This window comes from Sander vitreus, chromosome 6 (assembly GCF_031162955.1).
Source record: "Sander vitreus isolate 19-12246 chromosome 6, sanVit1, whole genome shotgun sequence".
In the NCBI taxonomy this organism is placed as follows: Eukaryota; Metazoa; Chordata; class Actinopteri; order Perciformes; family Percidae; genus Sander; species Sander vitreus.
Window position 1 is genome coordinate 7,061,517 of NC_135860.1, and position 26,891 is coordinate 7,088,407.

At 41.4% G+C, this 26,891-nt stretch overlaps 1 protein-coding gene across 2 annotated transcripts; it reads left to right on the forward strand.

The window, feature by feature from the left end:
- The first annotated feature begins 1,761 nt into the window (after positions 1–1,761).
- Positions 1,762–26,525, forward strand: nr2f5 (nuclear receptor subfamily 2, group F, member 5). 2 transcript variants are annotated; one of them, XM_078252253.1, is made up of 4 exons: positions 1,762–3,005; positions 14,983–15,263; positions 19,611–19,857; positions 24,327–26,525. In XM_078252253.1, the coding sequence occupies exons 1-4, from the start codon at positions 2,627–2,629 to the stop codon at positions 24,644–24,646; spliced, it is 1,227 nt and encodes a 408-aa protein (XP_078108379.1). In that variant the 5' UTR covers positions 1,762–2,626; the 3' UTR covers positions 24,647–26,525. The 2 variants fall into 2 exon arrangements, with proteins under 2 accessions (XP_078108379.1, XP_078108380.1); XM_078252254.1 differs by having other exon boundaries at positions 1,762–2,993.
- The last annotated feature ends 366 nt before the right edge of the window (positions 26,526–26,891 follow it).

Consider the following 26,891-nt stretch of genomic DNA (forward strand, 5'->3'; position numbering starts at 1 on the left):
ACGTTTGTTGTTAGGCCCACACACACATCAAATTAAAAACATATTTATTATTTATGATGGAGTTTCGTCTCGGGAGTAGGAACGGAAAAGCCCAAATATTTTAAACAATCATATATATATATATATATATATATATAGATAGATAGATAGATAGATAGATAGATAGATAGATAGATAGATAGATAGATAGGATAATATATCCATGTCATTGAGAGGGGAAGTGTGAGAGTGTGTCTAAACACATTATCACTTTTCAAACCTCAGTCCCATGCAGCAGAGGGGCGGTGGGACACTCGACCCCCTGGCAGTGGTGTTGTTGGAATTACCTCCACATGACAAATCAAGACCCTTTCTGGGAAAATAATCAGGTCCCTGCTGCTCTCGGTGTGGAAAAAGCCCCATTAGAGAACAACACTGTCACTGTTAATTACTGCAGTGGCCTTTTGTTGTATTACACAACAAACCGTCAGAATCAACACTTTCTTGACTGGTAAACTATTTAGGGAGTTTTTATGGCTCGGTGAGAAGTTTGGCACCTTTTGTTATTGTTGTGGAGCTGAGAGGAGTGTTTCTGGGATATTTGAAATAGTCATTCTGCAAGATTGGTTGTTTTTTTTGGTACAGTTTAGGCCACAATATTTAAAGGTGGGGTTAAATAAGATTTTGTTGATTCCAATCAATTCCAAACCAAAACATCAGTGGGATGACATGCACTGGACAGCTGACCCAAGATTGATGACAAGGCAGTGCTGCAGGGTAGATAAAACGGTTGGTATACTGTGACCTTCAGTCCTTGCTCAAAAGAATAAACAACATCACATATTTTCCGAAAAAAACATTAATTTTTATTTAATGTCATCAAATACCCCTAAAAATACCCGGAGAATCAGACAGCCGGGGCCCACACACATCATTTGTTATATCTTAAAGACGTGTTTTACAAGCATATTCAAATATTCTTTTTGAATAATAAGTTACAGCGACTATAGCTTTCTACACAGACTAAGTTGAAACTTGTTAAAAATGAGTATACTTCTTCCCTCTAATTGACAAATCCAGAAGCTATGAAAATGCAAATATTCATTCAAAATCATTTCAAAAGTTTAACTCCTACCTAAGTAAATTCTCATTTTATGTACACTGGGGTTTCACATTTCCATATCACACTTGTAAAAGCTGCATAGCCTCCAAATTAGTCACAAAGTCATGCTCATCAAGTACAAGTCTTAAAGTGAGATTTAAGACGAGCCCATAGAAACTTTACGCCTTCCACCTGAATGTGAAAACAACCTTCCAGCCTTCATCATTCTGCACAATGGAGGCCAAACATCCAAATTATGTAAGAAAAAACAAAACACATTTTTGTGGAGAGGGACTTTAAATCCCTTCCCTACTCATTATGAAGATGAAGACATTATGCTGGTTTAACAGAATACAGATGCAGCACTAATAGTTTAAAGTTAATATTAATTACATATTAACCACAGGTTTATTAGACCTGGTCTGGGCGCACAAGATGCACAGCACTGTATTGTCAATGGGACACTAGTGTAGGCCACTTTAAAGTACTTGTATCACAACAACCGCTCCTGTCAGTCAAACCCAGCTAATCGACCGCCGTCCAATCAGAAAGCTCCTTACTTTTTTAACAGACTTTGAGGGCCTATCACAAACGGCCCTTCACGTCTCACCGCTCCCGCTGAGGGGAGGGGATATGACCTTATTTGGCAGTTATGACCTTATATGGAGCGCCGCCAGGGGGCAAGCCGTACGAGGCAGACTGCTGGAGACACTTTCCCCCAAATTGTAGCTTTGACTCTCGGAGATGGGGCAGACAGTCGTAGGGTGAAGCGATACTCTCGAGCGGCAAAGTGTCTCTTGTTGAAGCTTCTCCCACACGGACGGTCACCGAGGATATTTCAGGCTGTGTGTTGGGTAAATAAAGATCAGACTTCGCTCTCCAAAACCTCAGTGCGGCGCGCAAGAACAAGAGGAACAAGGAACGCCTCGGGACTGCGCTTGATACTGTTTCCACGAGCTTGATGGGACTAAATAAATCCGTCACTGAATAACATGAAATGCGGCCAGTGTTGACTCCAGTGTGTCATTCAGGAGGCAGAATTGATCTTGAGTGAATCCCAACGCAGTGCGGCGGACAGACTGGAGCGACCAGGGCACAGGGGCGAAACACGGTTGTCTGCTATTCCGCCGTCTTTCAAATTCTAAAGGGGCGAGAAAGAAGTGAGATAACATTTTATCTTTACAGCCGACACGCTGACTTATTGGACTGACTTTTCCAAGAGGACACACTCTGAAGAACAACGTGTTTATGGATTGCTGCGCAGCGAGGAACACCCGGAGTTGTAGGCTACGCTCGCATGCGTCGATCATGTTGATACCTCGCTGTTGCTGTGAACTTTGATAGATGTTTACAGAAAAAAACTCAGTATTATAGATAAACGATTTAAAATAAATACGCTCAAATAAGCTCAGATTGACCTCTGGAGGAAGCGCTTTTTTTTCGCCCCCTCCCTCGTTTTTACTCTCCCAAGACGTCAGGACGGATCCCTATCACTCAGTCTCTCCTTCTGTGATTTAAACAAAGACCGAAGTGTTTGGGGATAGCATGGCAATGGTAGTAAACCAGTGGCCAGAGAACATTTCTGCAGATCCGGGGTCTCAGCTCCAGATATGCGGCCAGGAGCCCGGCGGGGCACCGGGAACCCCCAACGGTTCCACCCCAGGGAACGACGCACTTTCCGGGGACAAGATCCCCAACGTGGACTGCATGGTGTGCGGGGACAAGTCCAGTGGGAAGCATTACGGGCAGTTCACCTGCGAGGGATGCAAAAGCTTCTTTAAGCGCTCGGTGAGGCGGAACCTCTCGTACACCTGCCGGGGGAATCGAGACTGTCCCATCGACCAGCACCACCGGAACCAGTGTCAGTACTGCCGGCTGAAGAAGTGCCTGAAAGTCGGCATGAGAAGAGAGGGTAAGACCATAGGTGTGTTACGGATGTCAGTGGGAAGTGTGGCACGGGAGACATTTGCTTACTAATCGTATTATACTGTGTAAATGTGTGCGTAATGTTGCACACCGTAAAATATCAATCTTAACAGGCCATTAAGTCTGGAAGGCAGCCGTAAAAGATTTTACTGTTTTAAAACAAGTGACTGACTGTTAAAGTCGACTGAGGCTCCTTTTTAATTGCTTATATATAAATAATATATTTGCACCGAGGTAGATCATCGGTTGCATGAAAACACATTTGAGAAAATTCTGGACACAAACATTTGAATTGGAAACAGTTATTTTACCACATTTTCGTCTTGCTGTAAGAAAAAGAAAATACATTTAAGATTAAACATGACACTCTTTCTGTAATTATGCCCTTTCACATGTCACTTAAACCAGTGCCAGTGAGAGATTATGTGCGTAAAATACGCGTCATGTTTTGTGATGCCTGTTGATCTAATGGTTATGTGCTACACAGTTTCTAGGCACTGTTGTTATGGGTAAATAATCAGTCACCACCTGCGGCAGCACAATGCTTATTTCACATTCATTTAGGCTACCAAATCCAAACCATTCGCCCTGGTTCGCTCTGTTCTGTGAAATCCCTCCTTTGTCCCGCTGTTTTAATTATGCTGTTTGCTCACCGACACCCAGAGCCGCTATAAGAGGATGCCGCTACATTTGTTGTATTGTGTTGGATTAACAACGGGTCAGTTAGTGTCAAAAGGGAGCAGAAACGTGCTGGTGGAGAAGAGGCTTCCCTTATCAATGATCATTCAGCAGCGTCGTCCCATTCATGAGAGATGGGACGCTGCATGTTTTTAAATGTTTTAAACCGAATGGAGCCGACATTTCTTTCTCTCACCATCTGTGTTAGTTACTGATGGGTTCTTTTTTTGTTTGTTCATGCACTTTGGATAACTGAACTCAATACTTTATTTAGATAATCTCCTGATGTAGAGGCAACTGTTTTTTATGATCAAAAAGCACTAAGAGCCTGTAGAAGTATTAGATTGTCTGCATGTATAATATAGCCTATTTGGGAAATTAATGAAAATGTCACACCGCTAACTATCACACAGCTTTAACACAGGTGAGCCATGGGCAATAAGGCTTTTTGTCTTGTGTGAGTGCAAAAAAAGTGCGTTTCAACCACTTATCCTCAAAAGTTTGAGTCTTTAATGAAGATGTCACCCTTCGCCCAGTTTAGTTTCCCTCTCAGAGGACAGAATAGGGTCAGCAGCCGCATCTCAGTGAGCAATCTTGCTCACGGACACTTCGGCAGGGGATTTTGAAGGACAGACAACCCCGCCGCCCTTTGAGTCCAAATGTAAATCCGCAGACGGTGGAAATACCCGTCCTCCTTAGAGCCTGAGATGAGATGATCCCTTAAGGGTTTCCACTGCTATGCCTCTCTGACCGTGTGTGTGTGTGTGTGTGTGTGTGTGTGTGTGTGTGTGTGTGTGTGTGTGTGTGTGTGTGTACTGTACACACAGTCTCCTCATGTAAAATACCCGCAGGCCACACCGACTCGGTCGTGCTTGTTTCCGACTGAATGAACCCGAGGTAATCGCCTGACGCGCCACAGCGTGTTTACTGCAACAGTAACAAAAAAATCTGATTCAGTCTGGTAATGAGAAAAGTTCATTCATTCAAACAGGCGAAAGATATCAGTAGAGGGGCGATTTTTTTTTAATGTAGTTTATGTAAATTCACTCATCTAATTTGTCTTATTTTGGAAATAGCCTACTTTATCACTCAAATAAAAACCGGAAAATGATTTAGCATGCAAACTAGAAGGGTTATTTTACTTCATGTGGCAAATCCTTTAACTTTTTCGAAGGGAAAAGGTTTCTAGCATTCAGTTCAATTAGTTTGGTTAAATATGAGATTCTTGCAGTGCCGAGCTTACTGCGTCGAAGGCTTCATGTTCTTCATGAGACACGCCTTAAGAATGGCATGGAAGGTAATCCGTTTAGATGAGATAACATTATGATGATTTGCTTATAGACTGTAGAATATAGTCTACACTGCAAAAAAAAGAAAAATGCATTTTAACAAAGCAATTAGTGTCTTGATTTTCTTAAAATAAGTGAAATATATTTTCCAGCAGAAATGATTTCTTTCAAATCATTTTGAGATACTTTCAAATGTTAAAATTGTGTTGAAAAAAGGCCAGAAAAATCAATCTAAGGTTTTAAAACTCATTATCTGCTCATTATCCTCTTGTTTTTTTTTTTTTTTGCAGTGCTGGCTTATAGTTGTGCGTAAATGTGGAGCAGGTCAACTTACATTGGCTGAGCTCATATGTTGGTGCATTTGGGGTCAGCAGGATTAAACCGGGCCATTAAATCCTCTTTGTCGGCTGACTTCTGTTTATCAGCATCCATTTGTCTGCTTAGGACAATTTTTGTTAGGACGCTCTTCCGGCAATTTGTAAAAGTAGAGAATTAAAAACCAGAATTTATCATCCTATACTGATAAATGTTCTGCATCAATTAAGTAAATCACAGGCATTCAATTCCCCTAGCTATTTAATCATCACTCCCATTGTTTTAATGAAGTAAAAGTCACAAAAAAAAGACATATTTGAATATTTGTGTACACATAAATATTCATAAATATCTGAAACAAAACCCTGGCATCATTATTTTATCGTTACATCTACAGGAAATTAAACACTGCTGCATCCTAGAATCCAAATATTGAGGGTGTCAACTGAAAAGTGGCCACGCTGTTAAAGCACACATACTCTGTCGTCCTTCCCTACATACATAAGTCATGTTTCATCTACATTATTCATAACAGGTTCACCTCAGGTTGTCAAGGGGACGCAGTGTTTATTCTCAGTTATGATCCAGGTGAAATATGCATTTGATTTTTCCGTTTTACATTCCCAACAATATGCGAAAGTTCCTGAAAAGATACCTTCGAAATGAAGCGGAAGATTACAAGTGAAAGTGTATGTTTGCTAAAAGAGTTTTGCATGTTATTAATCATTTAAAAACCTTTTTACTTAGTTTGAAATGAACAAGAAGTCTGAGGGAAAGGGCCAGTTCATGGAACAAGTTATATATTTAGGTATAACAATTTGAACTTGTTTTATTCACAAATGAAGTATATTGAGCTATGTAAAGAGGATGTTTTTGGATAGCCCTGTGATGTAACTCCACCATTTCCTCTTACAGAAAATCAGCAGGAGAAAGTCTGATGTTGGTTATAAAAATTACAGCATTGTTTGGTATCACTAACACTGCTGCATGACTTTTCTGTTAAGACTGAATTCATATTTAGCTTTCTGAGAAGACATTCTAAATGTTTCATGAGATTTTGAAAATCTTTGCTTTCAAGTGAGTTTCCTTTTTTTTCCCAAAGGAGGATGTTTGACCTCTTTCTGCAGACTGCTGTGTAGAACATAATATCATTTGTTGGAGACTTTCATCCAGAGCAGCTTTCAGCACCATGGCAGCAAACCGTTCTTTGCTGACCTCAGTGGGAATCAAACCGTTGAAAAACCTTGGCAACATTACGTTTCATTGTCTCACCACGCAGCTACACAGAACTCTGCTCTTGTCTCTCTGTCAGTTTCTTAGCTGAATAGGAAGCAGAGAGGCAAAGAGAATCAGCCTGACAGTTCCTTTTGAACTGGAGTGAATGTTTTAATTTCCAAGCAGCCCACAAAGACGAGCTACTGACGTCACTGAGGACAGACAGACATGCGTGGTAGTGTACTGATTAATGCATGCGTGCACAATGATAATGTCATCTTGTCTGTTGTGTGTATGTCTTGAATCAGATACCTGTGTAGCTAAGAGCACACCAAATACATGCAGACACACAAAGTTAGTAGAGTGTAGTGATAGTAAATAGTCCTGGGTTGGATATCGTTCCAAAAGTTTCGATAATGATACCGGTGACAAGAATTTTTAAATCTTTTAAAATCCATTTTAAAAAAGAAGTTACAACATTACACATTTCGGTACAAATCTTCTTAGCTCCATTACACCTATGTGACTCACACTGTATAAGCCTCTCAAAATACAACAACACACACACGTTGGCCCCGTTACTGTGCGTAACGCATTTCCTGCCTCTACGACGTGTAACATTAGACAGCCAATCAACAAACAACAAGCATTAATAGATCTTGGTAGAAGCATGCCGCATGCTAATTGGCTCACTGACGCTAATGAGATTTGCTCCTTGGGTATTGAAATTTAGTATTGAATGACAAGGCATCTGAAGGCATTTTTCAAATCTCGATATTACGGAGGCATTTCGGTCGGTGCCAAAAAAGTATCGAAGTTCGGCACCCAGCCCTAATAACAGGAATCTGTAATACCTGCATGGAACGTGTGCAGTGGAAATGCTGCTGCCTGCTCTGACCCATATTGCACTCTGACAAAATACCAACAGTAGCGGGAAATATAGGTCAACCAAAACTAAAACATTAATAACAGAGCGGCTTGAGTCAAAGTCCCAATGTGTGAACCGTCTGGGGCCTCTCCAGTGAGTAAACACCCCACTGGAGCGCTAAAGTCTAACAGGCAGCGTGTATTGACTAATCCATACGCCACTGGGCAATTTAACACCAAAACACTGCCGTCTGGCCTGCTTTGGCTCTGAAAACCTTTACTTATCCCAGTAATTTAGCTATTGACAAATTAAAATACTTAACCCCTGTCACCACTTGTCGTTCATTATCAGAGCCACTCAGAGAAACATGGTTCCCATTCACATATCGCTCATAACTGCCCAGCCTCCATTAAAGTGATACACTGGAGGTTGCGGCCTAATCTCCAAGGCTAACTTTAATATTACAGAATAGATGAATGATGCAGTTTTTTGAATGCTTCTGGACACATCAAGGTGAGGAGGCTTCATGTTGCAATATAACACAACATGACCTCTTCCCTATAAAGGTTGGGCTTCTTTCTGCATATCCCACTGTAGCACTGATGTCACAAAAGTAATGTGACCCTCTTCAGGTGCATTCAGTCAATCATTCTAACAAACCGACTGACCCTGGACTGTTTTGTTTGTGACTTAAGTAGCTCAACTTGTTTTCACTCGTTTCACTTGTAATGACACACACACACACACGCGCGCACACACACACACACACACACACACACACACACACACACACAAAAGAGAGAAAGAGGCACAGAATTTGTCAGAAACATTTAACAACCAACAAGGTTTCTATATTTTATATATGTAATATAGCGCTGTGGTCGGATCTGTGCGCATTTATAATTTAGGCATTTAGTTGATGATCTTAGCTCACCGAGTGGGATTTTAGCATGCTAGTAGTAGATGAAAAAAAGCAGAGGAAGACACACAATGCACCAATTACTTTTACTATTTGTCCCAATTTCGGATCAACAGTTTTATGTTGATGTTTTATTAAAGACAGGATATTGGTCATGTCCTCCACCATAATATGATGGTGGCGCCCCTCTGACCACAGTTATATTATTAAATAGTCATATCATCAAATTCCTCCCCCCCAAAAGGTTATTTAGCTATTTAACCCCTTGTATTTGCCTTAGTAGTTTTCGGGTGGCGGACCTCTAAACCCGAGTAAATACATACAACAGAAAGTAATGGTTAAGTAATGCTTTAAGTAAATGTGAAAATGTGTTATTTTTTGTGTGGACCTTTGTCGCCAATAATGAAATAATATATTCCTTCATGACAGAATGAAAAAGCCTCTGAAATAGCTTTATGTGAAGCTAAAACCTTGCTTGCTGCAACACAGACTAATACTTGTCATGTATGTTGGTTAGCAGCTCTCTTATTGGGTGAATGGTTCTGGTTTTGAGCACCAGAAACCACATTGAATTCCCTTACACTGTATTTGGGTGGCAGCAGAAGTCTCAGTGGCAGATATCTCATATATCCCAAAAAAAAAAGTGAACCAAAAATATCAGCATGGCTGGATACCACGAGGGATAAGTGGTAAATAAATGTTTTAGGTGAACTGGCCCTTTAAATTCATTGCCTATCTTACTGTAAACATATTTGGTAAAGTAAAGGAAGCTCCAGCACAAAAATTGGTTTACCATCAGTTTCAAAAACTCAAATAATTCAAGTCATAGGCTGTATTTTTACTGATGACACATGCTGATAAATTACACATAAAGCCAGGCAGCTAAGAGGTGTTTAAAAGAAGACATGTATGCACGGATGTCTTCTCCAAAGGCTAAACTCCCAGAAAACACATACAACGTATTGCCCTACTGTGGCCCACTGTGTGTTAAATAAAGAGGGGAGAGGTGGTGGTGTGTAAGTATAAATAAGGATGGCGTGAATCACTGAGTTGGGGGTGAATTTGGTCTAATTAATTCAGGAACTGCCTCATCAAAGTCTGAGAGAGAGACTGAGGCAACAGCATCCACACAGAGCAAAGCCATCAAACGTTCTCACGCAAATGTCCTTTGCCTTCCATGTCTCTGTCTCTCTGCGTCTGTGTCACTGTTTTCCCTCTCGTTCCTGCACTGCCTCCGTATTTACTGCGCTCTCGTTCTGTTGTGTCTCTTACGTTTCAACGCTCTTTCATGTTCGACACACAACTGAGGACAGAGTCCGTCCTCTTTCAGTGTGCAGATGCAGATGGCTTGTTATTAGCAAGGTTAGCTGAGTAGTAAAGTTGTTATGAGCAACGCTTTTATATAAACAATTTTGCTACGCTCTATTTCTTTCTCTAATTTGATGTGTTTTCCTTCAGTGGGGCGCAACAATTAACAATTTTTAGCAGACCCTCCTGTACGGTGACAACCGAAAGTGAGTAACAATGGAAGTGAGCGTGTTGTTGACAAACGGAGCTGGCGGATGAGCAGGAGGAAAGTTCTTGTATGTTTGAAAAGTAAGTGAAACATGGTTCCTTGCTAATTATGATTACTGTCGCTATGTGATTGTCACAAATAAGCAATGTTGTTCAATATCTTTTTTATTTTCATATGTATGTACTCTGCCATTTAGGCTACGAATATAATATTTGTGTGATTTAAACTTTAAATGTAGCACTCACGCGTTAAGACACTGGGCGCCATTTAGATAATGTTATAGCTGCAGCTTCGTAGCCTAAATGGCAGATTACATAATACATAAAAAATATATTTAACAACATTGCTTATTTGTGACAAGAACTTTCCTCCTGCTCATCCGCCAGCTCCGTCTGTCAACAACATGCTCACTTCCGTTGTTGCTTATGTATTTGGGTTGTAGCTTTTGTATTTGTGTTGTGGCTTTTGTATTTGTGTTGTGGCTTTTGTATTTGTGTTGTAGCTTTTGTATTTGTGTTGTAGCTTTTGTATTTATGTTGTAGCTTTTGTATTTGTATTGTGGGTTTTGTATTTGTGTTGTGGCTTTTGTATTTGTGTTGTAGCTTTTGTATTTGTGCTGTAGCTTTTGTATTTGTGTTGTGGCTTTTGTATTTGTGTTGAACCGTCTCGGCCGCCGTACTCCTGCACTGTGGAGCACCTTTTGTTCCATTTAGGATGTATTAAACGCTGACACTTTCAATGTTTTCTTCTCAAAGATACACAAACCAGCATTCACTTACTTTTATATTAGCAACTAGTATCAAGACATGCACCTACAACACCAAAACAAATTCCTTGTATGTGTAAACAATGTACTTGGCAATAAAGCTTTTCTGATTCTGATTCTGATTGCAACAGTATCTTTAAACAGATTTCTTTTCACCACTTGGACGGCAGCAGAAATAACCTGTAAACACAACACTGACATGTCTTTATAAAGTTGATATGGATACACATCCAGCTTTTGCTTTCCACTAACTCCTGACGGACACATCTGTCTCTGTAGCTGCTAAATGCTCCACTATGTGTCTGTTTGGTGCTGAGCAGGTAGCATAGAGTGGTTTTTTTTAAAGCTTTTTTAAGAGCATCGAGAGTAAACCAAAACAGTAAAGTTTATTGGCCGGAAAACTAAAACGATAAGCTGAAATACGCTAAAAAGCCCTGTAAAGTAGTCCTGTGATCTGTTTCAGCTTTAATGGATAACCGTTATGAAATGTGTTGTAAATGCTCAACTAATTGTTTTGACCATTGTTTTTCTGGCAGCACAAAATGTTTCTGTAGAATAAACAGAAGAACTTGCACTTGCACAATAGCATGCGACGGGACAAATTCTGTGGACCATGCACTCAACCAGACTGTGTGAAGCCACAGTCCACAGTATATGTACTTATCATGTTCATAGGCAAGTACAAAGTTATGCATCTTATTAACAGTCTAGTGACCCCTAGAGCAGTGTTAGCCAACCACAATGGCTCCAAAAAAAGAGAGCGTCACAGAACTGCCCGCTGTTTGATTGACAGATTGTATATGAAAATTTCAGAGTATAGTTCCATAACTCTTTCTGCTCAGTAAAATCACGTTGTTTGTCTCTTTATCTCTAACTCTCCTGGTTTACATATTAGCTCCTCTCTGCCTCCTATCTGACTCTCGTTGGGAGCTTTGCCCTGCTGCAGAGCAGTGACCTGCAGGTCAAAGCTCAAAGCCAAAATAAAACTGTGAGAGCAGCAGGGATATTACCTTGGTGTCACATCACACACTGCCCTCTGAGCTGGAGCACACCCACGTATCCACATCTACATAGGCTTACAGTGGCACACACATATAGGCACTGAAACAAATGAAATTATATATTTCTTTTATCTTCCAAAATGTGTTTTTTCTTTTTAGCTTTACAACCATGTGTTTTGATGTTCCTTTGATTGCAGAATGTTTCTAGTGTTGTAAACCTCTCTCATACACAAAAGCACATATGCACGCTGTGGGAAGTGGTGACGTCAGGCACAGGTTCATGCAGGGTAACGTGTTTATTTTTTGCTCGCCGTTGGAAGCTTTAGAAATGGAAAATCTACTCATTGAACACAACTGTCAGACTGAGCCAAATCTGTAATGCGTCTGTGTTGCCCCGGCACCGTGACCTTTGAGTCCAAATGTTGATAGGCCTTAATTGTATTTAGCTGCTGTAATTCCACTAACAGTCTGACCCAGAGGCTAATCCAGGGCAGCCAGGCAGCAAACTGTGCACTCTGCCAGCTGCCGTTTGCTGAAGTGGCTTTTTAAAAGTCACAGCTGAAATGTCCCAAGATACCTCTGTTTGCATGCACTTTCCTCCTCTCCCTTGTTCTCCTGCCCTAATTTCTTTGCCCTACCTATGTACACGGGAAGCAGTTTTGTTTTGGGTTTTAGGGATTTGTAGCTCTTTTTTTATGCTTTTTCTGCCCTCAATTTGGTATCAGAATATTTTTGTTTGCCAGGAAGCAGGACGTTGTATATCGTTAAGATTTCAAGTTTTCTTCCCCTCTTGTTGTCTGAGGACAAGCTCAGTTAATAGCATTAAGCTCACCCACAGTGCACCAATTAAAAAGCAAGACACAGCTTATGGCAGACACCCAAATCTATCGGACTTTATACTCCCATCCCCCCCTCTTTATTCTTTATCTCTGACCCTGCTTTCCTTTTTTGTCTTATCCTCAGGCATCTGTTTTTTACTAATGTCATTTCTGTCTCTCTCGCTCTCTTGCTCCCCTCCTCTATGTCAAAAATAATACAGCTCTCTGCCTCTACGCTTGTCCCTCTTTCTCTCTATTCCTTTGGACATTTCCATAATTACCCCCTCTCTCCCTTTTCTTTCTCTCTGCTCCTCAGTCTCGTCCAGCCAGCTGTAGGCGAGGAATAACAGAGAGTGATGTGTCTCAGTCAGAAGTACTCAAGTGCTCTGCCTCTCAGCCACGAGTGACCCCCCACAATGAGGCTTTTGAAAAGTCAAGTGGAACAAGTAGATCTGCCACCATCTGCAGGATTAACCACTAATCAATATGAGAGCAGATTCATAGCTGTGATTTCACATATCAGAGGCGTGAGAGGCAGCAGGGTCCCAACAGGTTGTGGAATTTGTGGAACGTCATTGAATTTTGAAGAATTTGATATATTCCCCATCAAGGTTAGGGACAATGCATTATTGAGAAGCCCAAAAGCCAGGTTGCTCACCCCAGATTTTTTTTTTTAGATGACATTAACAAGCCAGGGCAGAGTGACAGTTCTAGGTTATGGAAGTGATCTGACTTGGATATGTCACGGAAGAGTCTTTCAAGACTGTCCTCTCAGGGAACAGAACAGAATCGATCCTTTTAGAAAGTGCTCCAAAATGACAAATGCTCAAGTTCAAGCCTTAACTAAGTGCTTCTTTGAACCAAAACTACAATGATTCCCCAACCCTAACCAAGGTGTTTCTGTGCCTAAAGCCATAGCATTGTCAGACGATGAAACAGATTCATTCTTCAACAGTGAGTTATAACGGGCAGTTACAAACAAATTGTTTGACGTTTAATTTGGAGGACTTGTCGAGTCTTTCACTAACCTGCATTACAATAACTTCTCTGACTGACAGCAGCAGCACTGTATGATTTAGCAGTCTTTCACTTCACACTCAAAGCACCTCAGAGTGACTGAAAACATATTTGACCAGGTAATCTTTGTGGAAATTGCAGTGCCTTGCTCTACTTTCACCCCTGCTGCTCACGGCGGTGTTTCATTTTTCAAACTCTGCAAAGACAGACGTGTGGCTAATCTGACAGCCGTCCTTTGCAAAGCAAGACGAGAGCGTCTGGAGTGCCAGTGACAAGGAATGTCCCATTGTGCAACATCTTTGTGACAGGCAACATCTCTTCATAGATCAGCCGAGCGAGACTGTGCTGTTTGCCAAAGGAGACCGCATTCTTTTCTGGGAACACGCGGGTTGACACAAGTTCACAGGGAAAATCAGTCGTTTGAGGTCAACACCTTTTGTGCAGAGGTATTTTTTTCTGCTCAGAGGATAGGCTAGAATTAAAGGCATTTTTATAACACTCTTGAGTGTTTTGACCTCTCGTTTTTCAGACGTGCCACGTCCGCGTTCAATTGACACAGCTGCTGTGTGTGAGGTGACAGGTGATGCAGAGTTGAAAAGCATTTTCCAAACCCCTCCTCCTCCCTTTTATTACACCCCTCTCTCCACCTCCTGCTTCCACCTGTCTCTTTATGTAAACCATCGCTCCCTATCTGAAGCCTCATCTCAGACTATTCAAATACATTGAACTCTGCACCTTTTCTGTCTTTCCTCTCTCTGCCCTCAATCTCCCTTTTCTCAACTTATCACCTCTTCCTCTTCATCTTATCTTGCCATTTCACCCTTTTACCTAATTTTCCCCCTCACACGTCAGGTGTCTGTGTGTGTGTGTGTGTGTGTGTGTGTGTGTGTGTGTGTGTGTGAGAGAGTGTGTGTGTACAAGAGCTTGGCCTCTGCGTGCCCTTTTTGCTTCAGCCTGAGCCATTTGCCAGCACAGAGAGGGGGGGCATCGTACCGTATGTATTTGTGTGGTGCGGGCATGTGTGTATGAATATGCTGGTGCATAACATATGTAGGTGTGAAGAAGCGGTATATCTTTACCAGCTGCTGCTTGTCATTACTCGTTGATGCACAACAGCAGTGCAGAATGGCCTTGGCCTGGCCACTTTCCACCGCTCCACTGAAAAGGCAAGCGCTGACATATTTAGGAGTCGGAGAAATGTTCCCGTCTCCACACTTTTTGCCCCTTTGACCCCATTCTACAAACCCCCCACCCGACACATTTGACATGCTCAATTTCACTCCTTCTTTTCTGTCTTCGTCTCCTCTCCCTTCGGCGTCTCCTGCAGGCTTTTAGGATTACTTCGCTTTACATACAGGCTGTGCAGAGGCCGTTTGGATGTAGATCAGGTTTAGGTGTAAAGCCAGCCTCCTGAAGCATAAAAGTGTAATAACAACCTGATGACAGATATTTACTGTTAAAAGTTGGACTGAGATGAAGACAAAACAACCACTAACAAATGTCACATTTTCATTGATTAAAAGTTCACATTAACGCGTGAATTCTCATCTTCACCTGTCTTGTTTTCCATCAGCTGTACAACGAGGACGTACATCGAACTCCCAGAGCAGCCCAGGACAGTACCTGACCAATGGCACAGACCCATACAACGGCCAGCCCTACCTATCCGGCTTCATTTCTCTGTTGCTGCGCGCCGAGCCCTACCCCACATCTCGCTACGGGGCCCAGTGCATGCAGGGAAACAACCTGATGGGCATTGAGAACATCTGCGAGCTGGCGGCCAGGCTGCTTTTCAGTGCTGTTGAGTGGGCCAAGAACATCCCTTTCTTCCCCGATCTGCAGCTCATGGATCAGGTGAGTCAGCGATTTTCATGACTGAATATAATTTACTTTAAAATATCCGACCAGCAACTTCAAAGGAATAGCTTGACATTATGGGCTTATCTAGGGTGACCAGACGTCCCGGTTTGACCGGGACAGTCCCGTTTTTCAGTTGCGTGCCCCCAGTCCCGACAAAAGCCTGTCGGGACGCTAAAATGTCCCCGGTTTACACCAACCACTATGAAATTGTCCCGGTTGTCATTGATTACATAGCTGACATGGTCCTATTATAGCCCGATCATTAACTAAACCCATGTAGAAAGACTAATAAAGCGTCCAGCGTATGGTTTTAACAATGTGTGTGTGTGTGTGTGTGTGTGTGTGTGTGTGTGTGTGTGTCAGTCAATCGTAGCGGTCTGCGTCTGCATAATCTGTGCAGCCAGCGTTACAATGTAGGCTATATTTGTAAACATTGTTACAATGCCTCTTCTTAGCTTCCTCATTTTAACCATAGACAGTGAAAGAAATGGACACAGCGACGCTGGATGGAAATGTTCGAGCATTTCAAAAGCAAAATTCCGTTCAAAAATGTAGGTCTCCTTTGTCAGTTCGCCATGTGTCTACCGGGCACAAATGCTCCCGTTGAGCGGATCTTTTAGCTCATGAACAACACATGGACTGACGAGAGGAACCGCATGACCATTCCCACGTTAAACGTGAATTATACTAGACGCATCCAAGGTGGCGCGCGCCATCGTGACGTCGGCAGAGGTCGTGCACGGCTCTTTTTTTTCAGCGGCGCGCGACAAAGCGGAAACGGGAGGCCTGAACGAGATCGCCGACAACCGGATGCCAGGACTCTCACAGTGACTGCAAGTCTCTCTTGTAAACTTACTGGGTTAAGATGAGTTCTTTTATGGTGAATGAAAGGCTTGATCCGACCAAGTAGGTCATCGAATCAAATCGAAGCATTGACGGCAATGCTGCTGCCAGTTCTGCCGTTGTTTACTTTTTTCTTCATCTTCTAGTCCGTAGAAAGAGCAACGTTGGTAGCCTTTGCTCATTAGCGCCACCGCTGTTCAGGAGAAGACTGCAACTAGTGTCGTGAGCACCAGCGCAGGTATAAATAGTCACGCCGATCCCATGACGTCACATTTGTACGCGCCATCTGGGCTGCGTCTAGTAAATAACAGCCTTTAAAGGCGCTACTCGTCACACGCGCCAATTTTGCTGACATCTGTGTGCAATTTCACAGTAGGCTTTCAGCCAACAAATTCACTCCTCTAACAAATATACAGAAAGAATGTTTCCAATAGGGAAGCTATCTGCTCTATCAAATGAGATTACATTTGTGTGTGTGTGTGTGTGTGTGTGTGTGTGTGTGTGTGTGTGTGTGTGTGTGTGTGTGTGTGTGTGTGTGTGTGTGTGTGTGTGTGTGTGTGTTGTTGGTTAGAATAACACTGGTAACACTTTACGGTGAGGGTACATGAATTATCACGAAATGTGGTCATCACTGCTCAAATTCTTATTTGAATACAACTTGTGCATAATGATGTACCCACCTTACCTAATGCTTTAGTTGATGTGTTGTTCATGCATGTGCATGGGGTCCTGAGTGAGAGGCTATGAACTCATGTCAATTGCTGATGATTCATAAGATATAAAGGAATGAAGTAATGCACAAATCATGAATTAATTCATGCATGAATTCATAATTCATGTACCCTTACCGTAAAGTGTTACCATAACTTTAGTTCAAGCCTGTGGCAGAACTTCCAAATAATACGTTTAGTGCCATTCAATGAAAAATACTTTTTCACAAAGTTTCTCACAAGTTCAGTGGGTGCATTTTCCAAAAGAATGCTTTAATTCTGAAAAATAAAGTTGGTCCCACACGAAACTCACTCAATGTCTTTTAATATAATTTCTTAGTTATGTAGACTACATATCAAGAAAATTCATGAATATTAACTGAGATAGCCCATTATGTTGTGAGCAGTAGGCCTACGTGTGCTGTTGGCAAAATTGTGTCTAATCTGTCTGTGTCTATGTCTGACCTGGGCTGGCACATGTTCACGTTAACAAGCCGAAGAGTGTACGTGCACGAGCACTACGGTCACGCGCAAAGTGTCCCGGTTTTAGTTCCGGGAAATCTGGTCACCCTAGGCTTATCACTTTCTTGCCAAGAGTTCAATGAGAAGATCGAAACCACACGTATGTCTGGACGGTATACTCTACAGCCAGTAGCTGGCTAGTCTAGCTTAGCATAAAGACTGGAAACAGGGGGAAACAGCTAGCTTAGCTCTGTCCGAAGATAACAAAATGTACCTACCGTCCTCCGGGACGTTACTGTACCTGGCCTCATCGGAGAGTTTTTCTCCATGTTTCCAGTCTTTGTGCTAAGCCAAGCTAATTAGCTGCCTGTAGCTAATCATATTTAGTGTCAGACATAAGAGTGGTATCATTTTTATCATCTAACTCTCTACAAGAAAATTGATTTAGTAAAATGTTGAATTGTTCCTTCAATAAAGCATGCAAGGATCACACATACACATATTAGGAGAGGGGATTTGGCCTCCAAATGTATAAACTACATTATATAACATACTGGGTGCCTTTCTTATATATATATATATATATATATATATATATATATATATATATATATATATATATATATATATATATATATATATATATATATATATATATGTATGTGATGCGAAAAAATGTGATGTGAAAAATGTTGCAAAGTTTTGGGTTGATATTATAAAGAAATATATATCAAATTTTTTTCTGTTCAAGTCCACTTCTATAGAAAATGTTGAGCCAGTAAAAAAGATTTGTTGCCATAATCATAATCATAATCATAGTTTCATTAAGTATTATCAATAAACAAATTATTTATCACATGCACCCTTTGCTTTCATAAACAAAAAGAGACTATAAATAATAAAAAAAAAATGATTTTCCTTATTACAGTTGCATATCTGTTTGGTTAATATTCACTGAAGGCGGAAACAGACACAACAGACCTGATGTCAACCCTGCACGTGTAGATTTATACCAGCTGTAAAGTGTTGGCACGGAGTAATCGCCTGACCTATAAATATTCACATGCACCCTGGGCAGACATAGTCATCACAAATATGTCATGCTGTAGCTGCACTATATCATTAATATATCATTAACGTCATGTCAAGATGTAGAATACATGCGTCCTGTCTCTCTCCGTAAGTGCTTTGTGGTTCTGTGCTTTCTATAAACCCACTTTTCATGATTCTTTTCAACCTTCTATCAAAAGACTGTTTACACCTGGCATCAACACGTGTCTTGTAACTTAACTGCATCTAAATCATACCGTATGTGTCTAGATTATCCAGGGTAGACAAAATAATGTAAACACCTAAAAGAAGAAAATGTGTGACTAAGAGTAATGATGGTAACCATTATCTTAAATGTTGCTAAAAAGGTGGGTCATCTTAGGTAGAATGCCGATTGCAGGCCATGTAAGCCCCCTGTGTAATATATATATCCATGTGTGTCATAACACAGCTTGTCATATCCTTTTGCAATCTTTTTTATAAAGATAATTTTTTGGGGCATTTTTACAGGCCTTTATCTGTATAGGACAGTTTAGACTTGAAAGGGGAGAGATGTGCACCAAAGGTCGCAGGTCAGAGTTGAACCTGCAGCCGCTGTCTCAAGGAGTAAACCTCTATATATGGGTGCCCGCTCTACCAGGTGAGCTAACCAGGCGCTCCATCTTACCATCTTTATGACCTTTTAAAACTGACAAAGTTTTCATCACATTATAGTAATTCGTCCTTACAATCAGTTTTGGACAGTTGATTTGTGTATGCTTCCTTCTTTTTAATCAACATATTACTTGTTGGAGGGAAGAATTGTGCATGAATGGACCTGTTCTTTATCTAGTTTGCATTTCCTCTTTGATAATGTGTCCACATTACGACTATTCCCAAAGGTGGTTTAAATTATTGGATGTTTAGTGCATCTCGTGTTCGTTTACACTTAGAATTAATGTGCTTTTGTTCTATTGAATTACAGATTGACTCTGTAACTCAAAGGCACTTGTCGGTGTGCAAACGTGCTGTAACTTTTAAAATCATAATTCCTATTAGATACATTTGAATTTGATTTGACCCTGTAAACACACCTTTAGTAATTTGAATGAATTCTTAGTTTTATATTTACGATTAAAAAACTATAACTGTCTTAAAGTAGAAATCTCAAATCCAGATCTGCTGACCACATGTGATTTAAAAATGTATGTTTTTTTTAGATATTCTGCTGAAAGTCGAGCAGGAGTAAAAATAATTTCCTTCCTGTAATAACCACTATATGCTACCTGTATTCTAGGTGGCGCTGCTGCGCATGTCATGGAGCGAGCTCTTCGTCCTCAACGCCGCCCAGTGCTCCATGCCGCTTCATGTGGCTCCTCTGTTGGCAGCAGCAGGCCTGCACGCATCGCCCATGTCAGCAGAGCGCGTGGTGGCCTTCATGGACCACATCCGTGTCTTCCAAGAGCAGGTGGAGAAGCTGAAGGCCCTGCAGGTTGACACGGCTGAATATTCCTGTCTCAAGTCCATCGTGCTCTTCACATCTGGTGAGTTTGAATGAAGCACATGTGTCATATAAACAGTGGAGAGTCACAGGGAAACAGCATGAAATGGCAATGGTGTCACGTAACGTTGAAACAGGATGTTAAAGATTTAACTAGTGGTGGAAGGCTCCAGACTGGGTATTCAAAAGTTAAAAATGATTCGAAATTCATGACCCCAAAATGTTGAATCAATGGTACAGTATTACTGATCTCTAAGCTCTCTAAGAAAACGAGAAAAAACTTGGACATTGGAAGAGAAATAGGAGAAACCACAGGAGAGGAAATTCAAAGAGCGATCGTGCCAGACGGTTGAGGATGCAATTGATGTTGCAGGGAAAGAAAATTGTTAAATTATATAAACAGACAGTTGTAACTGTTTATAGTAAAATAAAGTTTAACAGTAGCATTATTATAAGTAAAAGAAAATCAAACACAAGTCCTCCAAAAAAAGATCAAATTATCAATTACTTGTTAAGACTAACTAGCATTCCTTTCACTTGCTCTTTACCCTCGACTCAGACTCAGACTCACAGAGGATTATGGGTAGATTCTGATCATCACCTGTCTCCTGTGAGCAGCTTTACAATTGCTCATGCAGAAAGAGAGGAATTAGCAGGCAAGTGAGCTGACTTCCGTTGGCACAGGAACATTTGAAGTTTTTTCATGTCGACAGGGACACTTAATCACAGGATATGGGAGCACTTGTAAACGGCTTAACCTGAGTTAGAGAAATATTAGTAGGGTAGTAGAGCCAATAGTAGGGTTATTCTGTACATTTAAAGAAGGTCAACTCAGCAGATAATACAATTCTTTAATTATTAGGGCAAAATACATTGAATTAAATAATAATTAATACATTTAAATAAATATTGATTTAAACTGTATTACCGGTAAAGAACTTAAAATGGAAACTAAAATGACTGCCTTATATTGCTGTTGCCGTGTCTGAATAAGTGCTCAAGTAACTTTTACCTAAAATTCATAACAGCAATCTTACAACATAGATCGGACCTAGTAACATTTCTGCAACACTTTCAACACACCACAAGTCTGAACTGAATGCCATCAGATTAACATAAAGGCTGCGGCAGCACAAGGTGAAACACGCACAGAAAGAAATGACGTGCGTCTTCTTCTGCCTTTTTAAGAGCACTGTAATACATCTCTCAACCATCCTCTCCTTTGCACAAAAAATAAAATAACTTTAATAACGTTAAGTCGTCCAGGAGATCCTTCTCATGTTCGATCAGTCTATAAAAATGTCCGCAGTGCAAGACAAATGCTTTACATACAGCGTGTGAGCAAATAGGAATTGATGTGAGTATCGAACTTAACGTTTTGTCATTCTGTGCTTGTGCACCGTTGGACAGTATAAAAGAAGAGAAGAAGAGGAGGCTAGCATTTTTTGCACTCAAAATGGCGGCAAATTAAGGCTTTTAAAATCCATCAGTTAGGAAACGTTATGAACATTTACATAACTGACACCTATGTCTACATGACAAAAGGCCATTCAACTTATAGATGAAGCCAGCAATGTATTCATGTCTAAAAAGCTGGCTCATTAGCAGCATTATTGTTTACTAAATAAGAAGCCAAAAGGTCCTGCAGGCATTCATCCTTGATCAAGAGAGGACCAAATTCCTGTCCATGATTGTCCATTTTTTCTTAGTGCCAAAAAACCTTTCTTCCGTCTACTGTGTTGGAATCCAGTTTAAGCTCACGGACACACAATGCCGACTTCAACTGTACTTAACCTGCAACCTTTTCACCTCCGCTGAGCCTGACCGAGATGTGACCTCTAATAATGCTGCAGCAGATATTGTCTGATTGGCTCCATATGTAAATGCTGCTGCTACAGTCTTCCCACCAGTCAGTCATGGTCTCTGCCCTCCATGAATTTCACTGTAATTTGATCACTCTCTCATACTGTAAAAGACCGCTATTGATCGCGTGAGTAGCTGCCTGCTTTGGTGTTCTGCCCATGCAATACATTGTTCACAAAATCTTGTGGGAAAAACTGATAAAGTATATTTTTTATTTAGCCTACAACACACCCAGAAAAGTATATAGATACACACATGCTATCTGAACCAACCAATCCATGTTTTTCTACCTCTTAACAAAATCTTTGTGACATTGAGTTAACATGATGATGATGGCAATTTCTCACCTAAATTAAACCACTCTCCGTTTGATGTAATTACAAAGAAAATACCTTTTGTCTATTTAAGGCTGTTTGCATCCAAAGCTCTTTACAAAAAACAACAGGGGACTTGTGCCTCACACTCCCCACTGAGCTGCAGACAAGATTAAATAAAATACAATTGTGTTACATCTTGAGGAAACCCAAGAGATAGGCATTGTTTTGATACTGCATGTATACAAACCCTGTTGAGGTTTATCCCAACAGTCACTGTGCTCTAGTGCCAGCCAAAATACTGTCGCATCTGGGATATTTCACTGAGAGATCATGCTTTGTGACCCAAGGGGAAACGGATGGTGAAGAAGCCAACACTGAGTCTCTCATCATTGTATTTTTTAATTTTTTTTTTTTATTGCTTTCCCCTGTTTTTTCCCTTGCATGGCTTGTCAGATTCACTCTGCATGTACCTAGCGTCTCTCTTCCATGTATGTGGGTGGCTGTGGATCCACCTCTCCCCTCTCTTCCTTGCTTTCATCAGCCACCTCTCCTTCGTGATCCTATCTATTATTGAAACCAGTCATTCACCCCTCCTCCATACGCTCCCCAAGCCCAGCCCAGGCCCGGGACCCCGGCCCCCATCACGGGAGTTGAATTATGTATGGTGGGTTTCAGTGAGACGGGGGATTCGCAACAGCCACGGCCATGACCTACATAACCCCTGTAGCCCTGAGCATGCCATGTGACTTCCCTCCATGTGGGCAGATGTGCAGAAAATAGCAAATGTCTTGGCAAAATAAGACAATACATTTCGAAAAACAAGCAGATATTAACACTGAATTGAATTGAATTTAATGGAGACAGACATGCACACATGCACACACTCGATAGACCCGTTAATGAACCTGACTCCTGCAGACCTGGTAGGATGAGCTAACAATCTACGACAAACACCAATCGTCTCTCACCTCCCTCTGATTCCCCTCCCTCCACTCTCTCAGTGAAGCACAGTCCCATCAAGGCACATCAGAGAACGGGCATCTCAGTCCTGCCACCCTGATCCCTCACCCCCACTGACCCAGTGTGTGCCCAAGGATCAGACAAAAGAACACAACGCTTGGCGTGTAAGGGCGCCCACAGAGCTGTCGCTTCGGCACGCGATGTGGTTTCAGTCACACCGACAGCTTTACTAATCCCAACCTGGCAGTGGCGGCTTTGTCACGCAGGACCCAAAATGGCGGCCCGACAAAAAAGCAGTCCAGCTGCCCTTCCGAGTGGACGGACACAGCTGAAATGGGAGCAATTATTTACTCAGAATGATGAGAATAATTGCCGCTGGGGGTGGGGAGGGCTTGACACACATCACAGTTATGATATGACGTAAATTAAATCTTTTGGTTGTATGGATCTATGGCTAAGCAAGGGTTTACACAGGGGACAGATCAAAGTATGAGATGACAAAGGGGACCTATGATGCAAGGTGACAGGTTTAAAAAATATGTGCCAGCGCTTTTAGACAAAAAGAACGTGCTTAAGAAGAAACTGCCCTCATCGAAAAAACCTGTCTTTCCAATGAGGGTTCATTCAGGGGACAGAGTCAGAGAGCGCACCCACTGAATGTACAGTATGTGGCAGAGTACAGTGAAATGTGTCTTTGTTTTGAGTTCACATATCTCTGACCTCCTTTGCTAAATCCCCCGTGCTCTCCTCTGCACACACAGGGTGCGAAAAGTATCGCGTACAGCGTTACACACTCTATCGGTTGTGCGAGACTCTTGCCAAGGCGGGGGCTTGAGGAGGTGTGAGGAGGCAGGAGGCAGAACATGACCTCCAGCTGCACGGAAAGGGAATGCTGTAGTGTGCTGTGAACACAGACCACAGGGGTGTAGTAGATGCGTATCTCTGTAGTGACAACCTCGATTTCCTCAAGTTTCAGCAAGATTTCTCTGACTTGAGAAATAAGAAATTAGAAAAAAAACCTGTCAGCTCTTTATTACATTTGATTACCCCACTGTGACGGCATTCATCTGTTTCAATCAACTAGATGAGATTTAAAGTACATGTACAGTACCAGGTCAAGACTTCACATTGAGCCACCCACTTAACATCCACCACGAGTTAAATCAAAGTTAAATTCTCAGTTATCAGACACAATATCAACCTGATAACAGGAACAAAGATAAACATCAGACATGACAATTTGTCATTTGTCCCGTGTAGTCTGTCATTACTAATGTTTTGCAGATTCTCTTTACTTTCTTGCAGTTTCCTTTCAGACACTATAATAAGAATGAAAAACCATAAATCTTTACATTGTCTTCCTTTACTCTAGATGCTATGGGGCTGTCAGACGTTGCCCACGTGGAGAGCATCCAGGAGAAGTCCCAGTGTGCCCTGGAGGAGTATGTAAGGAACCAGTACCCCAGCCAGCCAAACCGCTTTGGACGTCTCCTCCTCCGCCTGCCTTCCCTGCGCATCGTCTCCTCTCCGGTCATTGAGCAGCTGTTTTTCGTTCGCCTGGTAGGCAAGACACCCATTGAGACACTGCTCCGTGACATGCTGCTCTCGGGCTCCAGCTACAACTGGCCTTACATGCCCACCGTGCAGCGCGACCGACCCATCTCCCTCCACTACAACGAGAACGGGCCCTGAGGTGGACAGACGGAGGAGAAGCTGTGGGAGAAATACAGGCTGAACATCCATCTGACTACTCATCCATCCATCCTTCCTTCATTCTCTGCGTTCAACTTCTCAGCTTTCCCAGAGGAAGCATCGCTCTCACCATTCCACTCACAAACCCAGGTCGATGATATAATCCGTTACCGTCCCGGTTACACAAGCCAGCCAATCATTTACCATGGCCATTGCAGAGACTTGGTGGTCCCTCAGCCGACGGTGCAGTCTACATTTGAGATGTGGCACGAGATGGACAAGTTGGTAGAACGGGTTATTGCAGTTCACCAGCAGGTCTGTTGGACTCACTTCAGATGTCAGCCTCACACCCCATGAAAACAGGGGCAGCAAAAGACAAAACATTTGCTTTATTGTTGGTGCTATGCCTACATTTACAGAGGCTGTGCAAAAGCATCTTAGTATGGTGAATACTGAGCAAGGGCTTTGCCAATGGGACTCTACAACCAAGAGCACAAGGCCCGTTGTATGCTTGCCAATTTTTAAAAAGAAAGCCAGAAGCCATTAAAAAAAAGACAAATGCAAACATGTCGTGGACTTTTGCAGAGGACATGTTTTAATGTGTGTTTGTATTAGCACTGTTTATATGGAGAGAAAAAAAGTCATGATTGTGTCCATATGTACAGTATATCGTTGATTCATCTAAAGCATATTAGGGTAAAGCTCAGGTTCAAAGGGTGGGGAGACAGACAGACAGACAATATCAGTACAAGAGCAAAAAGACAAACCCACTAAAAAATTACACTTATCAGCAGCCTGTGCCAAAGCTGGAAAAAGCATATTGTTTGGATATTTTTGTGGTAGTGTTGGTGATGAAAGTTTAATGTTTGGTTTGTCTATAATTTGACTATATACTTGTTTTTGAGTCTCAGGGGGAGAGAAGGAGTTTGTAAAAAAAAGAAGAAAAAAAAAGCTTAGGCACTTGCATTGTGTAACCTAGTCAGAACCTACACTTATTCACTCCTGTAAAATCACAGCACTGGTAGATTCATGCTACCCATATGCCATTTGATTGATCTACATTTTTACTTAAAAAGGCCCATTAAAACTCCTTACATGTTGTTATCATAGGAGTGACACTCATCCTCATTGTTGTTTTATTGTCATGATTGTCAGTATTGGACCTTTTGGACTGGGGGGGGGAGCATTTTACAAAACTAGCTGTACTTGCCTTAGAACAAAGATTTTGTCACTGAGCATTTATCTTATGACTGTGCCATAATCTCTCGTTACCTGTTATAACAGGTATTATGTCCTGTCAGGAGAGGAAATGGATTCACATGATGTAAAATTGATTAATGTGCACATAAAGTCATATATAGAAAAGTGATGCAAAATACAGAGATTTTATTAATGCATCAATAGAGAGAACAGGCATTTCTGCTTTATCATCAGCACTTTCATTTAGACCTCATGCGAGTTCTTTTCCACTTCCTGATGATATTGTCATGTAGGGAAAACCCCCTCGACTCATGTCGTTTGAGCTTCTCGTAGCGATACCGTAGAGAAAAGTATCACTAACCTTTGAAAACCTCAGTCTATGTTACAATATTATCGCAGTTGGACTTATGACTGTGACTTAGCTTAGGACTATTTTAAGTTTTTTTTTTTTTTTTTTTTCTTTTGTTTTTTTTCTTCCCCTTTGTTTTGACATTGTCACATTTCCAACATGGCACTGTGGTATCAACATTGGTATTGGAAAAGCCATCTGGGACCTTTAGAAAGCTGTCTGTTGATAAATGAATTTACAGAAAGTTCCTATGAGTTTGTTTGTATCCCCTCTACTTTTCTTTGGAAATATGGATTATCCATTAATTGAAATAAAATTCTGTTGTTCACAGTACGTTTCCTGTAGTCTTTTACTGTCATATATAATGTGTTGTAGCACAAACAAATGAGTACTTTAGTCTGGTCTGTGATTGGATGTTTCTTGAGGGAATGCACCTTGGAAGACATATCTTCTCCTCCCAAAGTTAACAGTAACACTCTGTAGGAGATACATGTATGTTGAGTGTGAACAACAACAAAAAGGAACAATGCAATAAAAAATTAAGGATCACGTTATTATGGGTTATGGTTAAGTTAAGGATTATTGTTTCTCTACATAGTTTAAAGAAAAAGTTGCATATACATTACAAGGTTCATTTATTTGTCATTTTACAACACAAAATTGCACAATGAAATGTAAGTTGTAGCCCTCCATGCT